This window comes from Vulpes vulpes, chromosome 8, assembly GCF_048418805.1.
Source record: "Vulpes vulpes isolate BD-2025 chromosome 8, VulVul3, whole genome shotgun sequence".
In the NCBI taxonomy this organism is placed as follows: domain Eukaryota; kingdom Metazoa; phylum Chordata; class Mammalia; order Carnivora; family Canidae; genus Vulpes; species Vulpes vulpes.
Genome location: NC_132787.1, coordinates 62,195,127 through 62,213,399, shown reverse-complemented (window position 1 = coordinate 62,213,399; position 18,273 = coordinate 62,195,127). Strand labels below are relative to the sequence as shown.

Below are 18,273 nucleotides of genomic sequence, written 5' to 3'. Positions count from 1 at the left end.
GAGCAAGTAGAATCCTCGCTCGTCCCGAGTTACCCACTAACCCTCATCCCGCCCCCCGCCAGACCAAGGAATACAATAAACACAAACATTTATTGGATGCTGCCTGTAGGACAGGTTTATTAAATAAGAACCTGGTAAGAGATCTCGCAGCCCTTCCAATCCTATCGCATTGGTTTTGTTATGCCCATTTTACAGATGAAGGGACTGAGGCTGAAAGGTTATGAAAGGTGTCCAAGGTCACAGTCGTACACTGTGGCAAACAAGCAAGCGTGGGCACCCGGCAGCCGGCCCCACTGCCCGTTTTCTGGCTCTGCGCGGGCCACAGCCTCCCCAAGGGAGGGGATCACCAAGCCGCGTCCCCAGCGCCCACCGACGGAGAGCAGGCACCGGTGGAACCCGGCAGAGGACGAGCGGAGAGGCGGTCGCGGGAGACCACCTGGACGCCAGACGAACGCCTTCCCACGGAAGGGGTGAGCAGGAGGAAAGCACACTTGGGAGAAGCAAATCGTCGTCCTGCTAGGCGGCCGCAGGGAAGATCCGGCCGAGACCGCAGCGGCTGACCGCGCGGACTTCCCGCGGCTGAAGCGAGACGCGGCGCCCAACTCCGGCTCGCCTCCCTCTCCGGCTCGCCCCCCGGCCCGCGCGGTCCCGGAGTCGAGTCCAAACTAAGGTGCCGGGGCGCCGGGGGAGGGGAGGCGGCAGTTGCTGTTAAGAGTTTAGACCAATCAGGCCTCGGCCCCACTTCTCTTGGCCAATAGGAAGTGGGCTAAGGCGCAGAGGCGGAACGTGCAGCTACACGAGCAGGCATCGGAGCCAATCAGCCGTGGGCCTCGTTCCCGTCCGCCAACCCGCGGTAAGAGCGGGCCTGGGGGCTGGGGCCGGAGCAGCTGTCAGGCTGAAGTCCAGCGAGCCAGCGCGGTGGGGCGGCTGGAGGAAGCGCGGCGCCGGCCCGGGCCCTGGAGATGGTCCCCGGCGCCGCGGGCTGGTGGTGTCTCGTGCTCTGGCTCCCCGCGTGCGTCGCGGCCCACGGTGAGCGGCAACGGGCGGGGCTGCGCTGCGGGGCGGGGCTGGCCCTCTAGCTTGCTCGCGTGTCGGGCGGGGAGTCCCGGGTCACCTTGGGGACCCCGCGAATTCGGGACAGGGCAGGTCTGGGCATGGGCGATGGACTGAGTGGGTGGTAGTCCCCAGGGACATGAGGAAGGCGCGACCCGAAGACTCTGAGTCCTCGGCTCCTCACGTCGAAGCAAGACTCCTCTCCACGCCCCCAGTAGCGCCGACCCAGATGGCTGAAGGGGTGACTAGAAGGAACCAGGGACAGCTAGAGAGATTACAAGCTGGAAATAGGTATGTGAGCACTCACGTGGGCATACAGGAGCACACATTCTTACACGTGGGCCCGCGGGTACAGGCACGCACGTACACACACAACCTGTTTGCTCCTGAAGGAGCACATAAACGTATACACCCATACACACGAGCACATACGTATACCCACACTTGATTTACACAGATCAGCAGATGCAACGGCCAGGAAAAGATGTGTGTGGGAAAGTGAGTTCAGTGTTAAGGCTTCTTGGGAATGTATCTGATGGGAAATCCCCATTCCCGGGGAAAAAAAAAAGGCTTAGAGACCAATGCCAAGCCAGTGAAACTTGATCTAGTGGCTGAGTTTTGGGCAGTGGAGAAGGGCAGCTAAAGCCACAGTCAGTCCTAACCCTGACACACAATAGTGGCTTGATGGTTTGTTGACTGACTACTTGACCTGTGGCGGCAGCTTCCACACTTCCACATTCCTCACTTGCTGGGCTAAGGAAACCAGTGATTCGAGTCTAGGTAAAAGATTACACTTTGGTGCTGAAGAGAAGGTCTCAAACGCCAGAAAAATCTGGTTGTTCTGAAAATTCTCTTCCTCATTGCAATGGAGCTGAAAATAGTTGTTCACTCCTTCAACAACCTTTATTGAGCACCCACATATCCTAGCCGCTGTTACATAATGTGGATACAGCATTGAGCTAAGTTACAAAACTATAGCTCTTGCCTTAGTGGAGGAGACAGACATTAAACAAAAAATTATAAATACTATATAATTACAAATTATGTTGAAAATGTCAATGGAGAAAAAGCTCATTTTGAAGGGGCATGGGGGAGAGCAGTGATAGGGCAGGTTTCTCTAGAGACATTTAAGCTATGACCTAACCAATGAGTAGGAGTGAGCCAGGTGAAGAGGAAGAACTGGGGTGGGGTAAGGGGAGGAAGCCGCCCACGTAGAGGGAACAGTTGCAAGAAGACTCAGAGAAGTGAAGAAACTGAAAGGAGGCCAGGAAGGAGTCGGTGAGGTTGTAGTAGGAGCCAAGAGCCAGATGGAACAGGACCACACTTAAAAGCTTAGATTTTATTTTTAGTGCAAAGGGTAATTGTTGAGGGGTACTGGAGCCATAGGAGTAGTGACCTGATCATATTTGCTTTAAGATATTTTAAGAAGCAGGACACCTGGGTGGCTCAGCAGTTGAGCATCTCCCTTCAGCTCAGGGTGTGATCCCGCAGTCTGGGGATGGAGCCCCACATCGGGCTCCCTGCAGGGAGCCTGTTTCTCCCTCTGCCTATGTCTCTGCCTCTCTCTCAAATAAATAAATAATTCTTTTAAAAGATATTTTAAGAAGCCCCCTGACTGTTGTTTGGGGGAATGGACAGTAGAGAGAAAAAACGGAGGCAGATAGACTGGTTAAGAAGCTAGACCTGTGAGGACAAGAAATGATAGTGGCTAGACTAGCGGGATGGCAATGGAACCAGAGTCCACTTTTAAGGCTACCATGGCTCCACCCTGAAACTCTCAGGTCCACTTCAGAGCAAAGATAGATTCATCCTGAGAGAGAGAACACAAGGGCTCTCCTTCTTCCTGGCTCCCCTGCATAGCAGCAGTGGTGGCAGCTGCTGATCTCTCTGGGGTTACTAACTCTCTCTGCATCAGCTCTATCCTTCCCAGGGCAGAGAGCATCTGTCTCACCCACCTGGAGGACTCACTTGGCTGAAGTTGGGTCCCTGAGCCCAGACTAGAGCCAGCCCTGTTGAAGACAAGGTGTCCATGATCTGAACTTGAAGCAGCTTGTTCTCCGGAGGCATCTCACCTGTACTCTTTATCTTCCAGGCTTACGCATCCATGATTATTTGTACTTCCAAGTGCTGAGTCCTGGAGACATTCGATACATCTTCACAGCCACACCTGCCAAGGACTTTGGTGGTATCTTTGTAAGTTCAGGGAGACCCTGTCTCTGATCTTGTCTCCACCTCCAGCCCACTAAGTAAGGTGATTCTCTCATCCCTTCAACCAATACTTGAGTGCTGGGACAGAGAAGGGTGCAGAATCCAGCTCTGTCCTCCCAGGACTGCTGTGTAGGAAGAAAGGGCTTCCAGTTAGCTGCCCTCCTGGGTGTAATAGGACCTGGACACCAGACAGGGACAAGTTGTCTTCGGGGACACGAAATAATGAGGAACCAAGGGTTCTGCTAGCTCTGTCTGCACTCTGTGACTTAAGGCAAGTTACTTCCCCTTTGTGGGTCCATACCAACTCCCCTATGTTGTTCATGGAAAGGCAGGATGGAGTAGGACAACTAAGATAACCCTTGGTGAGAATTTAGTAAAAATCAGTGCCCAGCATACAGAAACTACTATTCACACTTTGTGAGGAACTAGTAGACCAGCCTGGTCTTAAAACTGGCAAGTCTCCTCACTCTGACCTATCTAAATGTCTTTCAGCACACAAGGTATGAGCAGATTCACCTTGTCCCTGCAGAACCTTCAGAGGCCTGTGGGGAGCTCAGCAACGGTTTCTTCATCCAGGACCAGATTGCTCTGGTGGAGAGAGGGTAAGGAGCAGAGGCACAGGCATAAAAGGAGGGCAGGTGTAGGGTGGATTCTGAGATCAGTGTTGGTGGTGGCGCTCTGAGATAACTCACGTTTTTAATGGTCTTTAAGAAATGTCTTAAGGTTCTCCATGATTTTTGACCATTTACTTATGAGGCTTTATAAAAAAATTCCCCCTGGTCCTTCTTTCATCCTTCCAGTGTGACAGTCTGAGGGCTAGCTAGGACCCTGCCTTTCCTTTGGTCTTATCACCACCTCTTCCAGGGGCTGCTCCTTCCTCTCCAAGACCCGAGTGGTGCAGGAGCACGGTGGGCGGGCAGTGATCATCTCTGACAATGCGGTTGACAATGACAGCTTCTACGTGGAGATGATCCAGGACAGTACCCAGCGCACAGCTGACATCCCTGCTCTCTTCCTGCTCGGCCGAGATGGGTGAGGGCTCTTTGTCTCTGGCTATATCAGCACCAGGCTGGGTGCCACGATTTGGGGAGGTCAGGGGCAATCACCAGTCCCTTTCCCGCCAGCCTCAGTTGGAGGGCCAAGAGTCCTTGGGCCAAACAAGTTGGAGGGCCAAGTCCTTGGGCTCTAGAACTCCCAGAGTGATGGGGGCAGTGGGGCATGATGGGGTGCTGAGAAAGTGACCATCACCACCTCTCTTCATGCCCTCCCAGCTACATGATCCGCCGCTCCCTGGAACAGCATGGGCTGCCATGGGCCATCATTTCCATCCCAGTTAATGTCACCAGCATCCCCACCTTTGAGCTGCTGCAACCGCCCTGGACCTTCTGGTAGAAGAGTTGTTCCCACATACCAGCCTTAGACAACTCTGAGCTGGGAAAGGAAAATCCAGGAATTCTGCTCTTTCGGTTTTGGGGATAGTACTTGGGGACAGGGGGAGCCGGGCAGAGGAAAAAGGCTTGGGCCTTGGCTATGCTAAGAGAAGCCATGCCGCTAGCCTTCCCTTCCTCAGGGAACCCCCAAACATCTCATGCCTTGGGATGAGGCAAGAGTCAGGCCCCAGAGCTTCTTGGCTAGAATCTGGAACAAAAGCGGCTAAAGGCAGGTGGCCAGAGAGCCACTTGTGACTTGTCCCATCCCACTTGGCTCCAGCCTCCCCCTCCCAAGGTCTCCTCAGTGTACTTCACAGCAATTGCTGGAGTGGTTCAAGGAGCTGGTGTTTGAGGAATAAACCCTCACTGTCTTTTTAGCAATAAAGCCTCTCATCAGGGTTGCAAGCGTGTCCTAGAATAAGAGCACACGGGTGGGAGGGGCTTTCATATTCCTCTGGTCCCATGCTTCTATTTTGAGGGGGAAGAAACTGATGCCCACAGAGGGTAAATGACTTGTCCACGGTCCTTTAGGACCAGTGCTTAGGTGCTAATCTTGGATCCCAACAGCCTGCTTCCTGCTCAAGAACTCAGGAAGCCATAGTTCAGTCCCCTGAGAAGACTCTTCCAGTAGCCTGGTCCTGGGGATCCACACTAGAACTCAAAGGACCTGTGCTCTTGGCATTTAGAAACATTTGCACAGCAGAGTGTGGGTGCAGAGTGCAGAGAGGAGCCCAAACTAAGCTGCAGCTCCCATCTCCTGCCATCACCTGGTCTAAAGTCATGTGCCTATGCACCACCTATGTGACTGCTGGGTGTCCAGACAGCTTGTTGAGTCATTCTCCATGAAGCATTCCTGCAGAGGCCTGTCACCACTCATACTTTATTAAGAACAGTGGGCAGGCAGGGGCAAGAGGGGGGGTGGGGGGTGCTGGCTGCTGTGAAGGAGTTAAGAACCCGATATACCAGACAGGTGGGCACTAACTGGCTCATGATCTAGGACAACCTACGGGGTGGGCACCTGCCCTCCCAGAGATCCCTCAGCAGGGGGTGTGTGGCAGGCTCCCCAGGGAAGGCAGGCAAAGAAATCTCAAGTGATGGTCTATAATTCCCATAGCATCCAACCCAAGAGTGAGGGGTGGTGCTAACCAAGGGGAGGGTGATACAGTCAGGGCTTATCTCAGAAAATCTAGCCCAGCTCCTCTAGATTTCTGGAAGACTTCAATGTTCCTCTCTGAAGACCCTAAAAATGGAAATTGAGGCCAAGAGAGCCCCTCACAGACCCATGTTAAACTGGTCCCAGGGAAGCCTCTTGAGCATCCAAAATTAGGGAGCATAGGCCTGTCATGCCCCAGTGTCAGCCATGCTGCTGGAGTCCTCGGTGGGAGAGTGTGAGGAAGGGGTGATGATCCCCCACATGCCCCTCTTGAGGGAGGCAGAGGCCTCTTGCTTACCCCATGTGGCCAGCCACTGTGCCAGGGCCTGGTAGGCAAGGCACAAGGTACAGAGATTTCAGAGTCTGGGGATGGGGTTAATCTCTACTGCCCCAGATGTCCAAATAGGGGGGGGTGGGGAGAAGTATCCCCCTGGTTCAGTGTCCCTGGCACAGAGCCTCAGGGAAGATGCTCTAGAGGCCTAGCTGCACCTTCCTGCCTCTCCCCGCTCTGCTAGCAGCAGGCAGTTGCCTTAGCAGCTACAAGGGTGGGAGGTGAGGAAGAAAGTAGAAGCAGCTCATCCTTCCTTTCTTCTTCAGTGCAGTCAGGCCATCCTCAGATTGCCACGTTGTTACCCCCTCTGTAGCAGGTTGGAAGGGGGAAGCCTCAGATGGACAGGTAAGCATGGCCATGGGGCCAAGGGGAAGAACACTGTTAGGGCCTGACCTTGGCTGCAGCTGCTCACACCTGGAGAGTGTGTGTGTATTGTGCGGGGGCAGTTCTGAGAGGCTCAGTGACAGCATAGAGCCTGAGCCACTCAGCAGCAGTGTCTAGGGCATGAGGTCTGATGGGAGGTGAGTGCCTAGGGCCTAGGGTCCAGCCTCTGTCCTACCTTCTGGCAGAAACAGAGCTGGAATCGGGGGGAAACCAGGCAAGGGGAATGGGGAGTTCCTTCCAAGCTTCCTCTCTTGGGAGGAAGGCCCCCTTTTCCTGCAGGGTCTGGGGTAGGGTCCCTTTCAGGCAGGGTGACATCACACGTCAGTCATCTCATCCCCCAGCTCTGCATCTTCTGGCTCTCCTTCCTCCTCCTCCTCTTCCTCCTCTTCCTCTTCCTCCGAGGTCACATTGGGTTCATCCGCCTCTGCCAGGCATTTGGGGCAGGAACAGACAAACAGATAGTTCTCTCTGCAGGGGATGGGGGATGGTGGTGAGGGTGAAGTCAGGCGGCCACTAGGATGGGGCCTCCCAGAGCCCAGCCACCCACCGCATCCCAGCTGGCACCTGAGGATCTTGTGGCGGCTGTGGCGGCTGCGCTCCCGCTGACAGCAGTCTAAGTAGCTGATACAGATTTCCTGGAGGGCAGAGAAGATGTGGCATCTGGCAGTCTGTGCTCTCTCTTAGATGGGAGCCTCCCCACCCACTGCCCCATCTCTACCCACTGCCCCATCTCCCAGGCGCTAGGCCCTCATCCATTTCTCTGTGCCCTCAGCAGACCACAAAGAGGCTCCAACAACTTGTGTCTGAGACAGAGAGGGAACTGTGGTTAGCCTCAGGTTATGGTTACAGGCAGTTGATGGCCAAGGTCATAGCTGGGGTCAGAGGTTATCTTGATATGATGCTACTTCCCCTGTAAGATGCATCCAGACTCTGTGTACTGTGCCCAGTCAGGACCCCAAACCCACACATTCATCCACAGCCCAAGCCACAAAGAGCCATCTCTTGCTTTCTTAGAAGAAGTCTATTTGTTGATCGAAAGGTGGCTAGGAAGAAGAATGTGGGTACACAGTTGCCCCTCAATCACTGCTCTGTGGTTTTCTGGCTATTTTGTGAAGAACTGGGGGAGGGGTGGGCTTAGAGCATAATCATGGGGAGAAAGACTCCTGTCCTGGGGCATGTGGGGATTCAACTAAACAGCCTGAACTGGGGACCCTGGCTATCCTTTGGGGAAAATCTGCAGGGCCAACTGCCCCCTCCCCAACCCCACCCCCAGTTCCCAGCCCCTTCACCTCTCCTGGCTTGATATCCTCCAAGGCGGTGACATGCAAAAGGAAGTTGTTTTCTGGGAAAGTGGTCTCTGCATTGGGGACACAGCTGTGGTTACCTGAAAGAGGCAAATAAGGACTGTTGACTAATAAAAATAACAGCCTCAAGGTGCAGAGCGCTGGTTCCCCATCCTTCCCTGTTCTCTGATCCCTGCTGGGGCTGCACAGATCCTGGCACCCAAGCTTCCCAACTCCCTGTCTGGGGCTCTTTCCTGAAGACCACAGAGCACAGGCACACATGCACTTACTTCCTACCCCCTCCCACCTGCCATCACTGCCCCTGCTGTCCTCAGCACTGGGCAGCTGGAGTCTCGCTTGTGTCTCCAGTGTCCCACAGGAGGAGGAGCAGGGCTATGAAAGAACTCCCGTGCCTGACCACTTAACTCAGTCCTGTCTGGTAACAGCTGAGCCAAGGCTCTCTGTGAGCCTAGTTTGGGAGGGGCGGAATGGTCCCAGAGCCTGGGAGGGGGGGCTTACAGTGAGGAAATCAGAGGGGGAGAGGCTGAGTCTGCAAAAGACAACTGTGTGAAGTGGCTCTGCTCCTCCCTGTCAGGTGCTTATGAGACTCCCCTTCTCGCCTGAGCTCCCTTCTCCCAAGGTCTTGTAACAGCCCCCTCCCGAACCTGACAGGGCAGTGGTGGTATATGCCTAGAATCAGAGTCTGTGTCATACTTTAGCACAGGGCCTGGCCCCCTGGAAGGTCTGATATATACACATATATTAAGGCATGAACAGTCCAATAAATGAATGAATAAGAAAATCCCCAAAGAAGCTCAGACTCAATCCTGCTCCTAGAGTCCTCTCCACCAGCCTACAAGGGACCAAGTAGGAGAGATGTCCTGTGGCCGTAAGGCTACCCCTCCTTAATACCGGGACTCACAGCAGCTCTGAAGCACATACAGGCCAGATCCTTCACAGTTAAGAAACTCGCCAGTTGCTGTAAGACAGTAATATTCAGATGTTATTCTATCCATTTTACTGGGAGGAAAAGAAAACAAGGGTTATGAGGATAGGCACTGGGTCTACTGTCTTGCCACTAGTCACTACCATTTCACCTGACCTTGCTTCTTGGAGGCACGAGCTTGCTTTCCCATAAATGGTATCACCTTAGTTGTCCAGGACCCCCCAACCCTCAGGACTGAGCCTCTGTATGGATCTTGGGGTCATGGCTTATCTCTGTGTCCTGTGGATAGATCTCCAGTTTCTCATAGGCACATAGGGATTAGCTTCCCCAACTGTTCGCTTAGAACTCCCTCAGGGGAAGACTGTATCTGAATGGGGGGCATCCAAGGTTGGGTGAGACCAAGGCTCCATCTCACCAACCTGCCTCGATGTCCTTGTACAGCTGGTCAATGAAGGCGTCCAGCTGCTCTCGGTCCTGAGGCTTCAGTTCCAGAGCATCACAGGCATGGACCCACTGGCTCAGGGAGCTGGGGGTCCCAGGCATCCATGGTTGGAGAAGAGGAGGCCCAGCTCACAGGACTCTCCACCTCCAGGCAAGTTAAGCCCACTTCTTTCTCCGGGGCAGAGGCCCATCTTCCCCAAAAGACCAAGGCTCCCAAGAGCAAATTTTACCACCTGAGCCTTTCTGACTCCCACCACTGCATCCAGTCCAGCGCTTGGGCCACAGAATTATACCTTATCCCACCCTAATCTTGAAAGGAGATGTGGCTACCTTCCTCTGTCAATCTCCCACCTCAGCCCTGAGAGACAAGTTCAATAGCTTTGGAACATTCCCTCCTAACCTGGTCCCAATTCCTTGGCCATTGGTCCCAACAAGAGCAAAGAGAGACCGGAATCCATCTGGTGTGAACCACTGTGGGGAGAAAGAAAAATAAGTGCACAGACTACAGTCACTCACTTTTCTTCCTGATACAACTCTCCATTTAGGAAGTCTTCTGTGAGTCAGTCCCATCCCAACTTCATACCAAGTCAGCTCGGGCTTAGCTCTTCAAGTGGGAGATGCTGACCTGGTTGCTCCTGGGGAGCTGGAACGGGTAGGAGGCCACTGGTCCCACCTTCCCCAGGCACTCACTCACCTGGCTGAGTGCCTCCTCATAAAGGGCCTCTGTGAAGAGCCTCCGTAGAAGTTCCAGCTGGCCCTGGTGTGGGGGAAGCAGGGAGAGACTTGTGTTCCTGGGGATTTGCCATTAGCACCTAGGCAGGGCCCAGAAGACCGGGTAAGGGAAGGAAAAGGGCCAGCTCTGTAGAATGAGCTTTCTCTGAAGGCAAAGGAAGGCCACAGAGTCCTTATTTCCAAAGAACCTTGGCAGTCTGGTGGATGTTTCCAACCCAGGGTGGCAAAGCCAAACTCCTCCCTATTCTCCAGCGCTTGTACCAGGAGGGCTGAGGCAACCTTGCCTGGAATGTCTGTCCCTACCACCATCTTCCAGGCCCCCTGACCTGGCCTCCGGGCCAGCCTGACTCCCTACTCCTGTCCCCAGAATGAATGTAGGAAGGCCTACCCCAGCTGTCCTTTCAACCCTGCCTGTGCTTTCAGGCAGCTCATGCCTGGGAGTCTGCTATCCTCCTTGGGTGGGAGTAGGTACTCAGCACACGGGCAGCTAAAATCCTTCTGTTTCACACTGCTCCCTCACCCTAGGGACCCCCAGCCCGTTTTTCTCCGTTGTGACTGACCTGCCCGCTGCTATCCTGAGATTCTGCTTTATTATGTCAGGGCACCCAATCCTTCCTTCCTCTGTCATCATCCTACTTCTCAACCCTTGGTCCATGTTAGGTCACAAAGTTAAATAGTGGCAGGAATATAGGCCCTAGGCTCTAACCTCTTCCTGTGGCTGAGAATGGACCAAATGTGCAGCTCCCGTCAGGCAGCCACAGAACCTTCAAGGCTATTGGGGGTGGGGGGATCACAGGCAAAGACTAACCTTGAATTTGTCCCCCAGGAGTTTGTGGACAATTTCCTCCTCCTCATTGGCTGTTTTATTACAGAACTGGGAGAAGAGCCTGATCCAACGATCTTTATCCTTAGCCTGCAGTGAACAAATAGTCATGTTCACATATGCCCGTACATGCATGCATGTGCACACATGGACTTGGGGACGCCTGCCTCCTCGCTGCCCCCTGTGCCCCGGAGGGAGGGTAGGCTGTGATTCTAAAGCCCCTGCCATCAGGGAAACACCAGCACATATGAGATTCTTGGTAGACCCTTCCTTGGCCTGGGAGCTTCCTCCCCTCCCTGCCCACACCCAGCCATCTCCCCAATGGGGCCAGGCTAGCCAGTGTAACACTTAGGAAAGCAGGAGGATGAGGCTGTGGAGCTTCAATGTTAATAGAAGGTGTTGGAGTGGCTCCTCTCACTTTACATGTGAGGCACAATCCTGAAAAAGTGGCACCTATAAGCTGAGTACGTGACCTGCTGCTGTATAGGTCACCCTGTCTTAGACTAGAGGCTGCAGGAAAGATGAGTCTCCTGCCAGACTTATGGTTAGCTGCTCCTGATTTTACATAGCGCATAGCTCTCCTCTGGGAAGCCCAGGGGGAGCTCTTCATCCAAGTTAGGGTTTTGAGATGAGTGGGGGAAGACTGTGGCCAAGGGGCAAATGAGGTCAGAACTGGCTTCCCTGGGAGGGATGGGTGGACTCACCTGCTTCACTGTGGCCACCATCCGGGCCATCAACATGATGCTTGCAGTCTCAGGGGGGTAGTGAACACTCCTGGGGTGAAAGAAAAAGATCTGGCCTAGAAATTCCCTTTCCAGTAGCTGCATTCAGGGAAGCCCAGTCTGATTGCTATGGAGAATCCTTCCTACCAGCTCCATTTATAACCAAAGAGAGGAAGTCATTGGCAAGGATGTGGGCAGGACTTTACATCCCTAGGGGCTCAATGGGGCTCTTCCTGGGAGTGTATACAATACTGAGGGTGGCGGGACTGGTGGCTCACATTGAAGGCAGGGGATTGGGTGATGTGACTTCTGTTAAACCCTAAGAATGGAGGAAAAATCAGGGGGATGGCAGTTTAAGACAGATGACTGCATCTGCTGATCTCAAGCAGGCAGGCAAAGAGGGAAGATAAACGGAAGAGATGAAATGCTACCTACCTCCATGCCTCCTGCAGCTTATTGAGAGGATGCAGGGGGTCATCCTGGGAGGGCCCTGGGCACAGGACCTGATGATATTGCTCGGCAGCTGCCAGTCGACATTCTGCACTGCAGTACATCACCTGGATGAGTGGGTGGAGGTCAATACCCTAGGATCTGGCCATGGTATGAGGCACAGACATTCCTCAGTGGTACTCACCTGCACTAACTGTGTTCCTTCTATGAATAGCCCCTAAGCAGTAGCTCTGTGGCATCATGAGCAGAAAGCATATAGTGTCCTGGGAGCATGTGAGAAGCACACCCAGGCTTGTTAAACTATGGGAAGGAGAGAGCTTTCAGGTAGAGGGAAGAGCCCCTGCCAACGTCCTGGGACGAGGGCAAGTTCTCATCAGACCTATTTTCTAGACAGCGGGACTGGGGTAGGGAGGACACAAATGGAGCAGTAACTGAGTCTTTTGAATGTCTTCCCCTATATTATGGCTCTCAGGGGCCGTGACTTGCTCATGGTACTCACAGAGGACTTTAGCTAAGGCCTCTCCCCCAGCTCCCTTCCATGTGTACTCCCCAGGGATGCTCACCTGACAGTGGGGACAGTTCTGGTGGAGGTCCTTGCGCACAGCACACAGCTCAGGGTGAGGCAGAACCTGGCCTGGTTTCCCAGTCAGCCTCTGGGCATTCTCCTCTGCCTTCTCCAGTGCCCGAAGGCAGTGGTCACAAGCTGAGGGAGAGAGCCACACAGGACAATGTAAGTAGTGTCTTTAGGACAGGAGCCATGTTTTGTCTTTTTCACAGCAGCATCTCTAGGGCTAAAAATAGTGGCTGGCACATGGTAGGTGCTCAGCAGACATTTGGGAAGTGAATGAACAACCGTGTTAAAGAACAGAATGAGTGAATGATTTCACAGGCATTCCAACGCTGATCGGTTTTCTTCCTTCTCTGGAGTTCCACCCCTCCTGTCAGGCTCTCCCCCCTTCCCAATGGGACTGAGTCTGTGGGGCTCTCCTCCTATCCCCTCAGAATGTGCTTTCCTCACATTCTGCAGCCAAGTGACCTCCTTTCATGTTTGTCTGTAGCCTAAGTGTGAAAAAAGCATATGGCTGGAAAAACTAAGTGCATTCTACTTGCTTCTGACCCCTAACTCAGCCTGTTTTGACCACAGGGCCCGTGGCCCTCTCTTGGAGGGGCTGCTCTTTGGCACAGAGCCCTTTGGCATGACACACATCCCCCGTACTCTGACTCAGACTGAGTTCCACCTGAGTGACAGTCCTCCCCCAGGGAGCAGACTGGAAGAGCCCCTCTACCACTCATTCGCAGTCCCAAATGCCCTGACACTAGACAGCAGCATGGTTCTCAGGAACAGTTCTCCAAGGGAAGATGAACTTTTCTCCCAACGCCTGAACTCCCAGAGACCCCAGAGACACAAAGACAGCTAGGCCCAGCAGCCATGAGAAGTGGACAAGATGTGCTCACCTCGGTAGCGATAAAGTGCATTCCAGAGAAACTGTGCAGCCACCAGGGGCCGTTCTACAAAGACGGTCTCCCCCTTCCGGATCAGTTGTGTGGCAAACAGCCCCTTTCCCTACCGGGGAGAAAAAGGAATAGGATGGCCATAAAGAGAGAAAGAGGACACTGCTCCAAGGATTCCCCGAGGGCTGCCCAGCATCACCCCCCATTCACCTCCCTCTCAGGAAAGTCTTCTGCCTTGGGAGGGTGTAGAACATGGTCAGCATCCCCTCATAACTGCCTCCTCTGACCTACTTTCAGCCACACTTCTGTCAGCCTGTTCAGAGCAGAGGAACTGGGATGCAGAGGGAGCCGCCATGTCAGTCAGAGGAGGAGAATTTTTGGAAAGGCCAGAGGAGTACCGAGGCTCCTGTACCAGGAGGTGGTAATGACAGGGTGGTCTTCTTGGAGTCACCCATGTGCCCCCCTCCAGGATCCTGGCAATGATACTGCTGCTAAGGGTTGCAGAGGACTCCTATGCCACAGTAGACGGAAGCCTAGTTGGGGGAGAATGTGCTGTATTCCCCTGGTCAGTGGGGTACTCACAGGACACAAGTTCTCAGTGTTACACTGAAAGGAATGACAAATTCTAGCATCAACCCTAATACTACTTGCTGTGAACCTTGGAGCCAATTGCTTCACTTCTTTGCATCTGTTTCGCATATGAAAATTATAACAATACCTATGGTAGTTTCCAGGATGCACCTCAACCCAAGCTCACCTTATGAGCTTTAGCTTCTTACTACTCAAAATGAGGTAATGGATGGGCAACAAGGGCATCATCTGGAAGACTTAGAAATGCAGAATCTCAGGCCCCACCCGAGACCTGCTGAAGCAGAATGTGCATTTTAACAAGATGCTCAGATGATGCACATGCATGTTAAAGTCTGAGGCACTGTGGTCTAAAGCACTGTATACAGCCTGTAAGACATGAAGGTGATGCAGAGGGGCTCAGGAGATAGCCCCAGAACCCAGGCAGTTACTGGCCCTGCTGGGCACTTACTCTGGAGGTACACTTAGAGAAGAGGGGAAGTGCCCCTGACAGCACTGAGTTGTCACAAAAAGAGAAGGAAGGAAGGAAGGAAGGAAGGAAGGAAGGAAGGAAGGAAGGAAGGAAGGGAGGGAGGGAGGGACATAGCAGTGAGACGTCCCATCATGTGCCCTCTTAGGTAGCTCCCAGTTTCCTTCTAGCATTGGCACTATGGCTAGATAGCAGAACCTCCCAAAGTCAGAGAAGCAGGAATGTGTAAACCAGGATGGCCTGGAGCAACCCATGAGCTACAGATCTCAACCCTGAATACTCTGGGAGCTCTAAGTGCAGAGTAGGACAGCTGGACAAAACCTCTTGCCAAAGCCATTGATGTATCCTTGGTTGTCTTCTTGGAACCCCACCTCCGTGCCTTTTAGCGCCAGACCCAATCTAGCAAAATGAAAAGATGGCCTTCTTCAATGGGACAAAGGGATATCAACATGGACCCACATTATCGCTGACAATCTCAAATCTCAACATTGGGTAAATAACAATGTCTTTCTCTCTCTTTCTGGAGGACCGAATGCAGAAAATATTTAGTCATCAAAACAAAGGGAACAGAATCAGAGCTGGTTCCTTTATGAAACCACTCATCCCCCCAAACATAAGACAGTGTTTCAAGAAAAGCAGCTCTCATTTATATTACCAAGACGCTTGGAGAGAAGTAAACCTGAATGCAAAGGGCATAAATTTGCAAAGATATTTCCAATTTGAAAAAATACATTTTAGAAAAAATATTGTGCAAAATTCTACGACTATGTAGTAAATTTTAAAAGCTTTACTAAATGGATAATTTTCTAGAAAAATATAAATCACCAAAACTGAATTCAAAAGGAAGAAAGCCTAGACAAAGAAGCAGTGCCGATTATCTGGTTGACCTGCACCAGTACGGCACTCTGGTTGGCATCCATCATCTTTGGTCAGACACTATCATGTTCTGATTGGTACTGTCCCTGGCACAGTAGTTGGTCAATCTTTAAAAGATTGCTCTGGCAAATATCCAGAAAAGCAATAGAGAAAATAGCAAAAAACAACTCCCATGTGAGGCCCCTAGTCCATATGGTTTATGACCCACCTCTCTCAAGCCAAAGAATAAGTAATTCTTATGCTATTTTAACTATTCAGTAACAGAGAAAAATGGGAAGCTTCTCCATTTTACCAAAACACAAGTATAACTCTGATGTGGTAATTTGAGGAAGATAGCACAAAGGAAAAACCTCACAAATCAATCTCGCTTGATGAATATTGATGTAAAAAGCTTGGCATAATCCATCTTGTCACCATGGCTGGGTGGGTGTGTGATTTTCTCCAGCTGCAGATCAGGTGTGGGCATGGAGAGGGTGGCCAGCTTATTCTTCTAGGGGTGGGGTTTGATAGAGGGCTGGGAAAGGTCAAGTGGACAAGCAGAATGGCTGATGTGATGAAGTGAGAGGAAGAAGGGAAGAGAGGAGGGGCTGAGACGGGGTGCAGTGAAGGGAAAGGTGACTATCTTTGTGTGCTAGGAGTGATAGAACCCAGACACCATCAAACTATGACCTAGTCAAGAACCCCAGAGGCCTGTGGTGGATATGGAAATGTGAGCAGCTGAGAACACCAAGGATATAGGGGAGCTGCTTTATCATGGAAGGAGAGGAATGCTCCAGATGTGTCTTGGAATGGGAAGAAGGCAATAGTGGGTTGGGTTGGGGAGATCAGGAGGCAGATGACTAGAAGGCTGACCTCTTGGGCAGGGTCCAGGAATACACACAGCCATTACTCATGATAAATTATTCAACTTCCTCAGTAAACAAAGAAATGTATATCAAAGTGATACCATTTTCCACATATCACTTGGCAAAGTTAACTGGGAGAGAAAACACTCTGCTGAAGGGAACAAAAGGATGTGTGCACAGAAATTGAGCTTCAAGACCTCTGACCTCAGAGATGAAAAAATAAAATACAACATACAAGTCCACAAATAAGTAGTTGGTTGAATAACTGCGTCCATCCCGTGAAACAGCTCTTAAAAATACGTAAAAATTTAAAAAAATTAAAAAAACAACAACGTAGAAATAGGTTTATTGATGTGATTTACTGCTGCATCAAACAGCGATCTAAAATTGTAATTTTAATATTCACATATTTGTACATAGTACAGGATTGAGTGATTTTTACTTTCTCTTTCCTTACATGCATTTTCGGTATTTTTTTCTATAACTTTTAAAACACGATAATCTAACGACAAAATTACATCACGCTCCTATTTAAACGCTTCAAATGCTCCCAGGGGCTTCGAGCTCTGGTCCAAATTTCTTAGCATCCCAAGGCCTTTCCTGGAAGGTCCTAGTCTCCCTCCACACCCTACCCCCAAATCTCACTTAGAAAGATCCCTGAGGGCCCAGGCTTGTTTCTACCTCAGTTCCCTCCGCTCAGCATGTCCCCGCCCACCACCCCCGGGGCCCAGCCTGGCGCGTAAGCCCCGGCGCCCCGCGTCCCCTACCCCCGGCCCTGCGTGGAGCGGCGGGAGTAGGGCCGCCGGCGGGCGCTCCGGGTTCCGCGGAAAGGGGGAGCGAACGGAGACTTCGGAGCCCCCGATCCACCGCGTGACCTCCCCGGAAGCCTTCGCGCGGGGACAGACAGGGAGCCCCCGGGCCGCGAGTAGGGAGCGAGCCGCCGAGTCCGAGCAGCACAGGAGCTTCTAGGCTCCGGGCCTGGGATCCCACGTGGCTGTCTCCATGGCCGGACAGAGTGGGGGCTCCCGGCGGCTCTGCCTTGGCCTTACCTTAGCGCTGCTTACGAAACGGACTTCCACCGCGACCCGGGCCTTGCCCGCCACGCCCACGCAGAAGGAGAACACGTCGCCCATGGAGGCCGCCATCTTGGGCGCGCCTCCGCCTTCTGACCCTTGACCTCGCCTCGACCCGGGAGGCCCCGCCCTCTCCGGCCCCGCCCCCGGCGTGTGTGTCTCAGAAGGCGTGAGGGTTTGCGCTCTAGGGAGTCCGAATTTGGATCCCTTTAATCTATGTTTAGGTCGATTGGCTGGATGTAGCTGGGTCTGCCTTTGTGTTTTACATCTGTGCGCTTTTGCGTCTGTGTCTCCGTACGTACCTGTGTGTGTGTAGTTTTGATGTATCTGTGTACAGTTCGTGTTTTTGTGCCTGTTGTCTCTCTCCACCCAGCGGCCTGAGTCCAGCGCTCTTCGGACCCAGCCGAGGGGTGGGACAGCAGCCGGCCGATTTCTACCGTCTCGGATCTACTTGAAAGGAAGGACTAGCTTACTGCACCTATCCATCCTACTCAGTCGGGTGCAAGAATTCCCTTTTCCTTAGGCCTTCTACGGCAGATCAAGCTGGAATTGTGCTTCTCTCAGCCCCTAAAGGGGTTTAGGGACCTTGCAGCCTAGGGGTGGTGGAAGAGGGTACATGGTAGACCTCAGGTCTGAGGACCCCTGAAATTGTATGCATAAGTAGTGTCATATGCACATTGTCCTGGAAACCGAAGAGGGGCCTGTTTTCTCATTCAGGACCCCAAGAAGCTGAAACCACTGACTTAAAGCATCTATTCCCACAGCCAAGCCTGATCACCATGCCTTTTTGTCCTCCAACTGATTCTGTGCTCCTTGAAAAAGGACGTGTGTCTGTTCTGTTATGGTCTCATGGTGACACTGGGGGATTGGGTAGAGCCCAGTAACTGCTGAACAGGTTAACTTGATTTTTTATTTTTAAAAAGTTAAGTCAATTGAAGAGGCAGGTGCTAGAAGAGGTAGATGCAGCTGGATCCCTTTGATTGAGGGAGTTGACTTTGGGTCCAGCATTAGGAA

General features: G+C 52.4%; 2 protein-coding genes across 2 annotated transcripts; one reads left to right on the top strand and one right to left on the bottom strand.

The window, feature by feature from the left end:
* The first annotated feature begins 861 nt into the window (after positions 1-861).
* Positions 862-5,092, top strand: PRADC1 (protease associated domain containing 1). Its single transcript, XM_025994546.2, has 5 exons — positions 862-1,029; positions 3,146-3,246; positions 3,754-3,863; positions 4,126-4,293; positions 4,533-5,092. The coding sequence occupies exons 1-5, from the start codon at positions 963-965 to the stop codon at positions 4,651-4,653; spliced, it is 567 nt and encodes a 188-aa protein (XP_025850331.1). The 5' UTR covers positions 862-962; the 3' UTR covers positions 4,654-5,092.
* A 460-nt stretch (positions 5,093-5,552) lies between these two features.
* Positions 5,553-17,434, bottom strand: SMYD5 (SMYD family member 5). Its single transcript, XM_025994545.2, has 13 exons — positions 17,236-17,434; positions 13,412-13,520; positions 12,520-12,659; positions 11,942-12,063; positions 11,489-11,558; positions 10,770-10,874; positions 9,924-9,986; positions 9,630-9,700; positions 9,208-9,314; positions 8,765-8,821; positions 7,849-7,943; positions 7,124-7,194; positions 5,553-7,027 (listed from the first exon to the last, which is right to left on the bottom strand). Exons 1-13 carry the CDS (start codon positions 17,329-17,331, stop codon positions 6,874-6,876), a joined length of 1,260 nt encoding a protein of 419 aa, XP_025850330.1. The 5' UTR covers positions 17,332-17,434; the 3' UTR covers positions 5,553-6,873.
* Between the last annotated feature and the right edge of the window lie 839 nt (positions 17,435-18,273).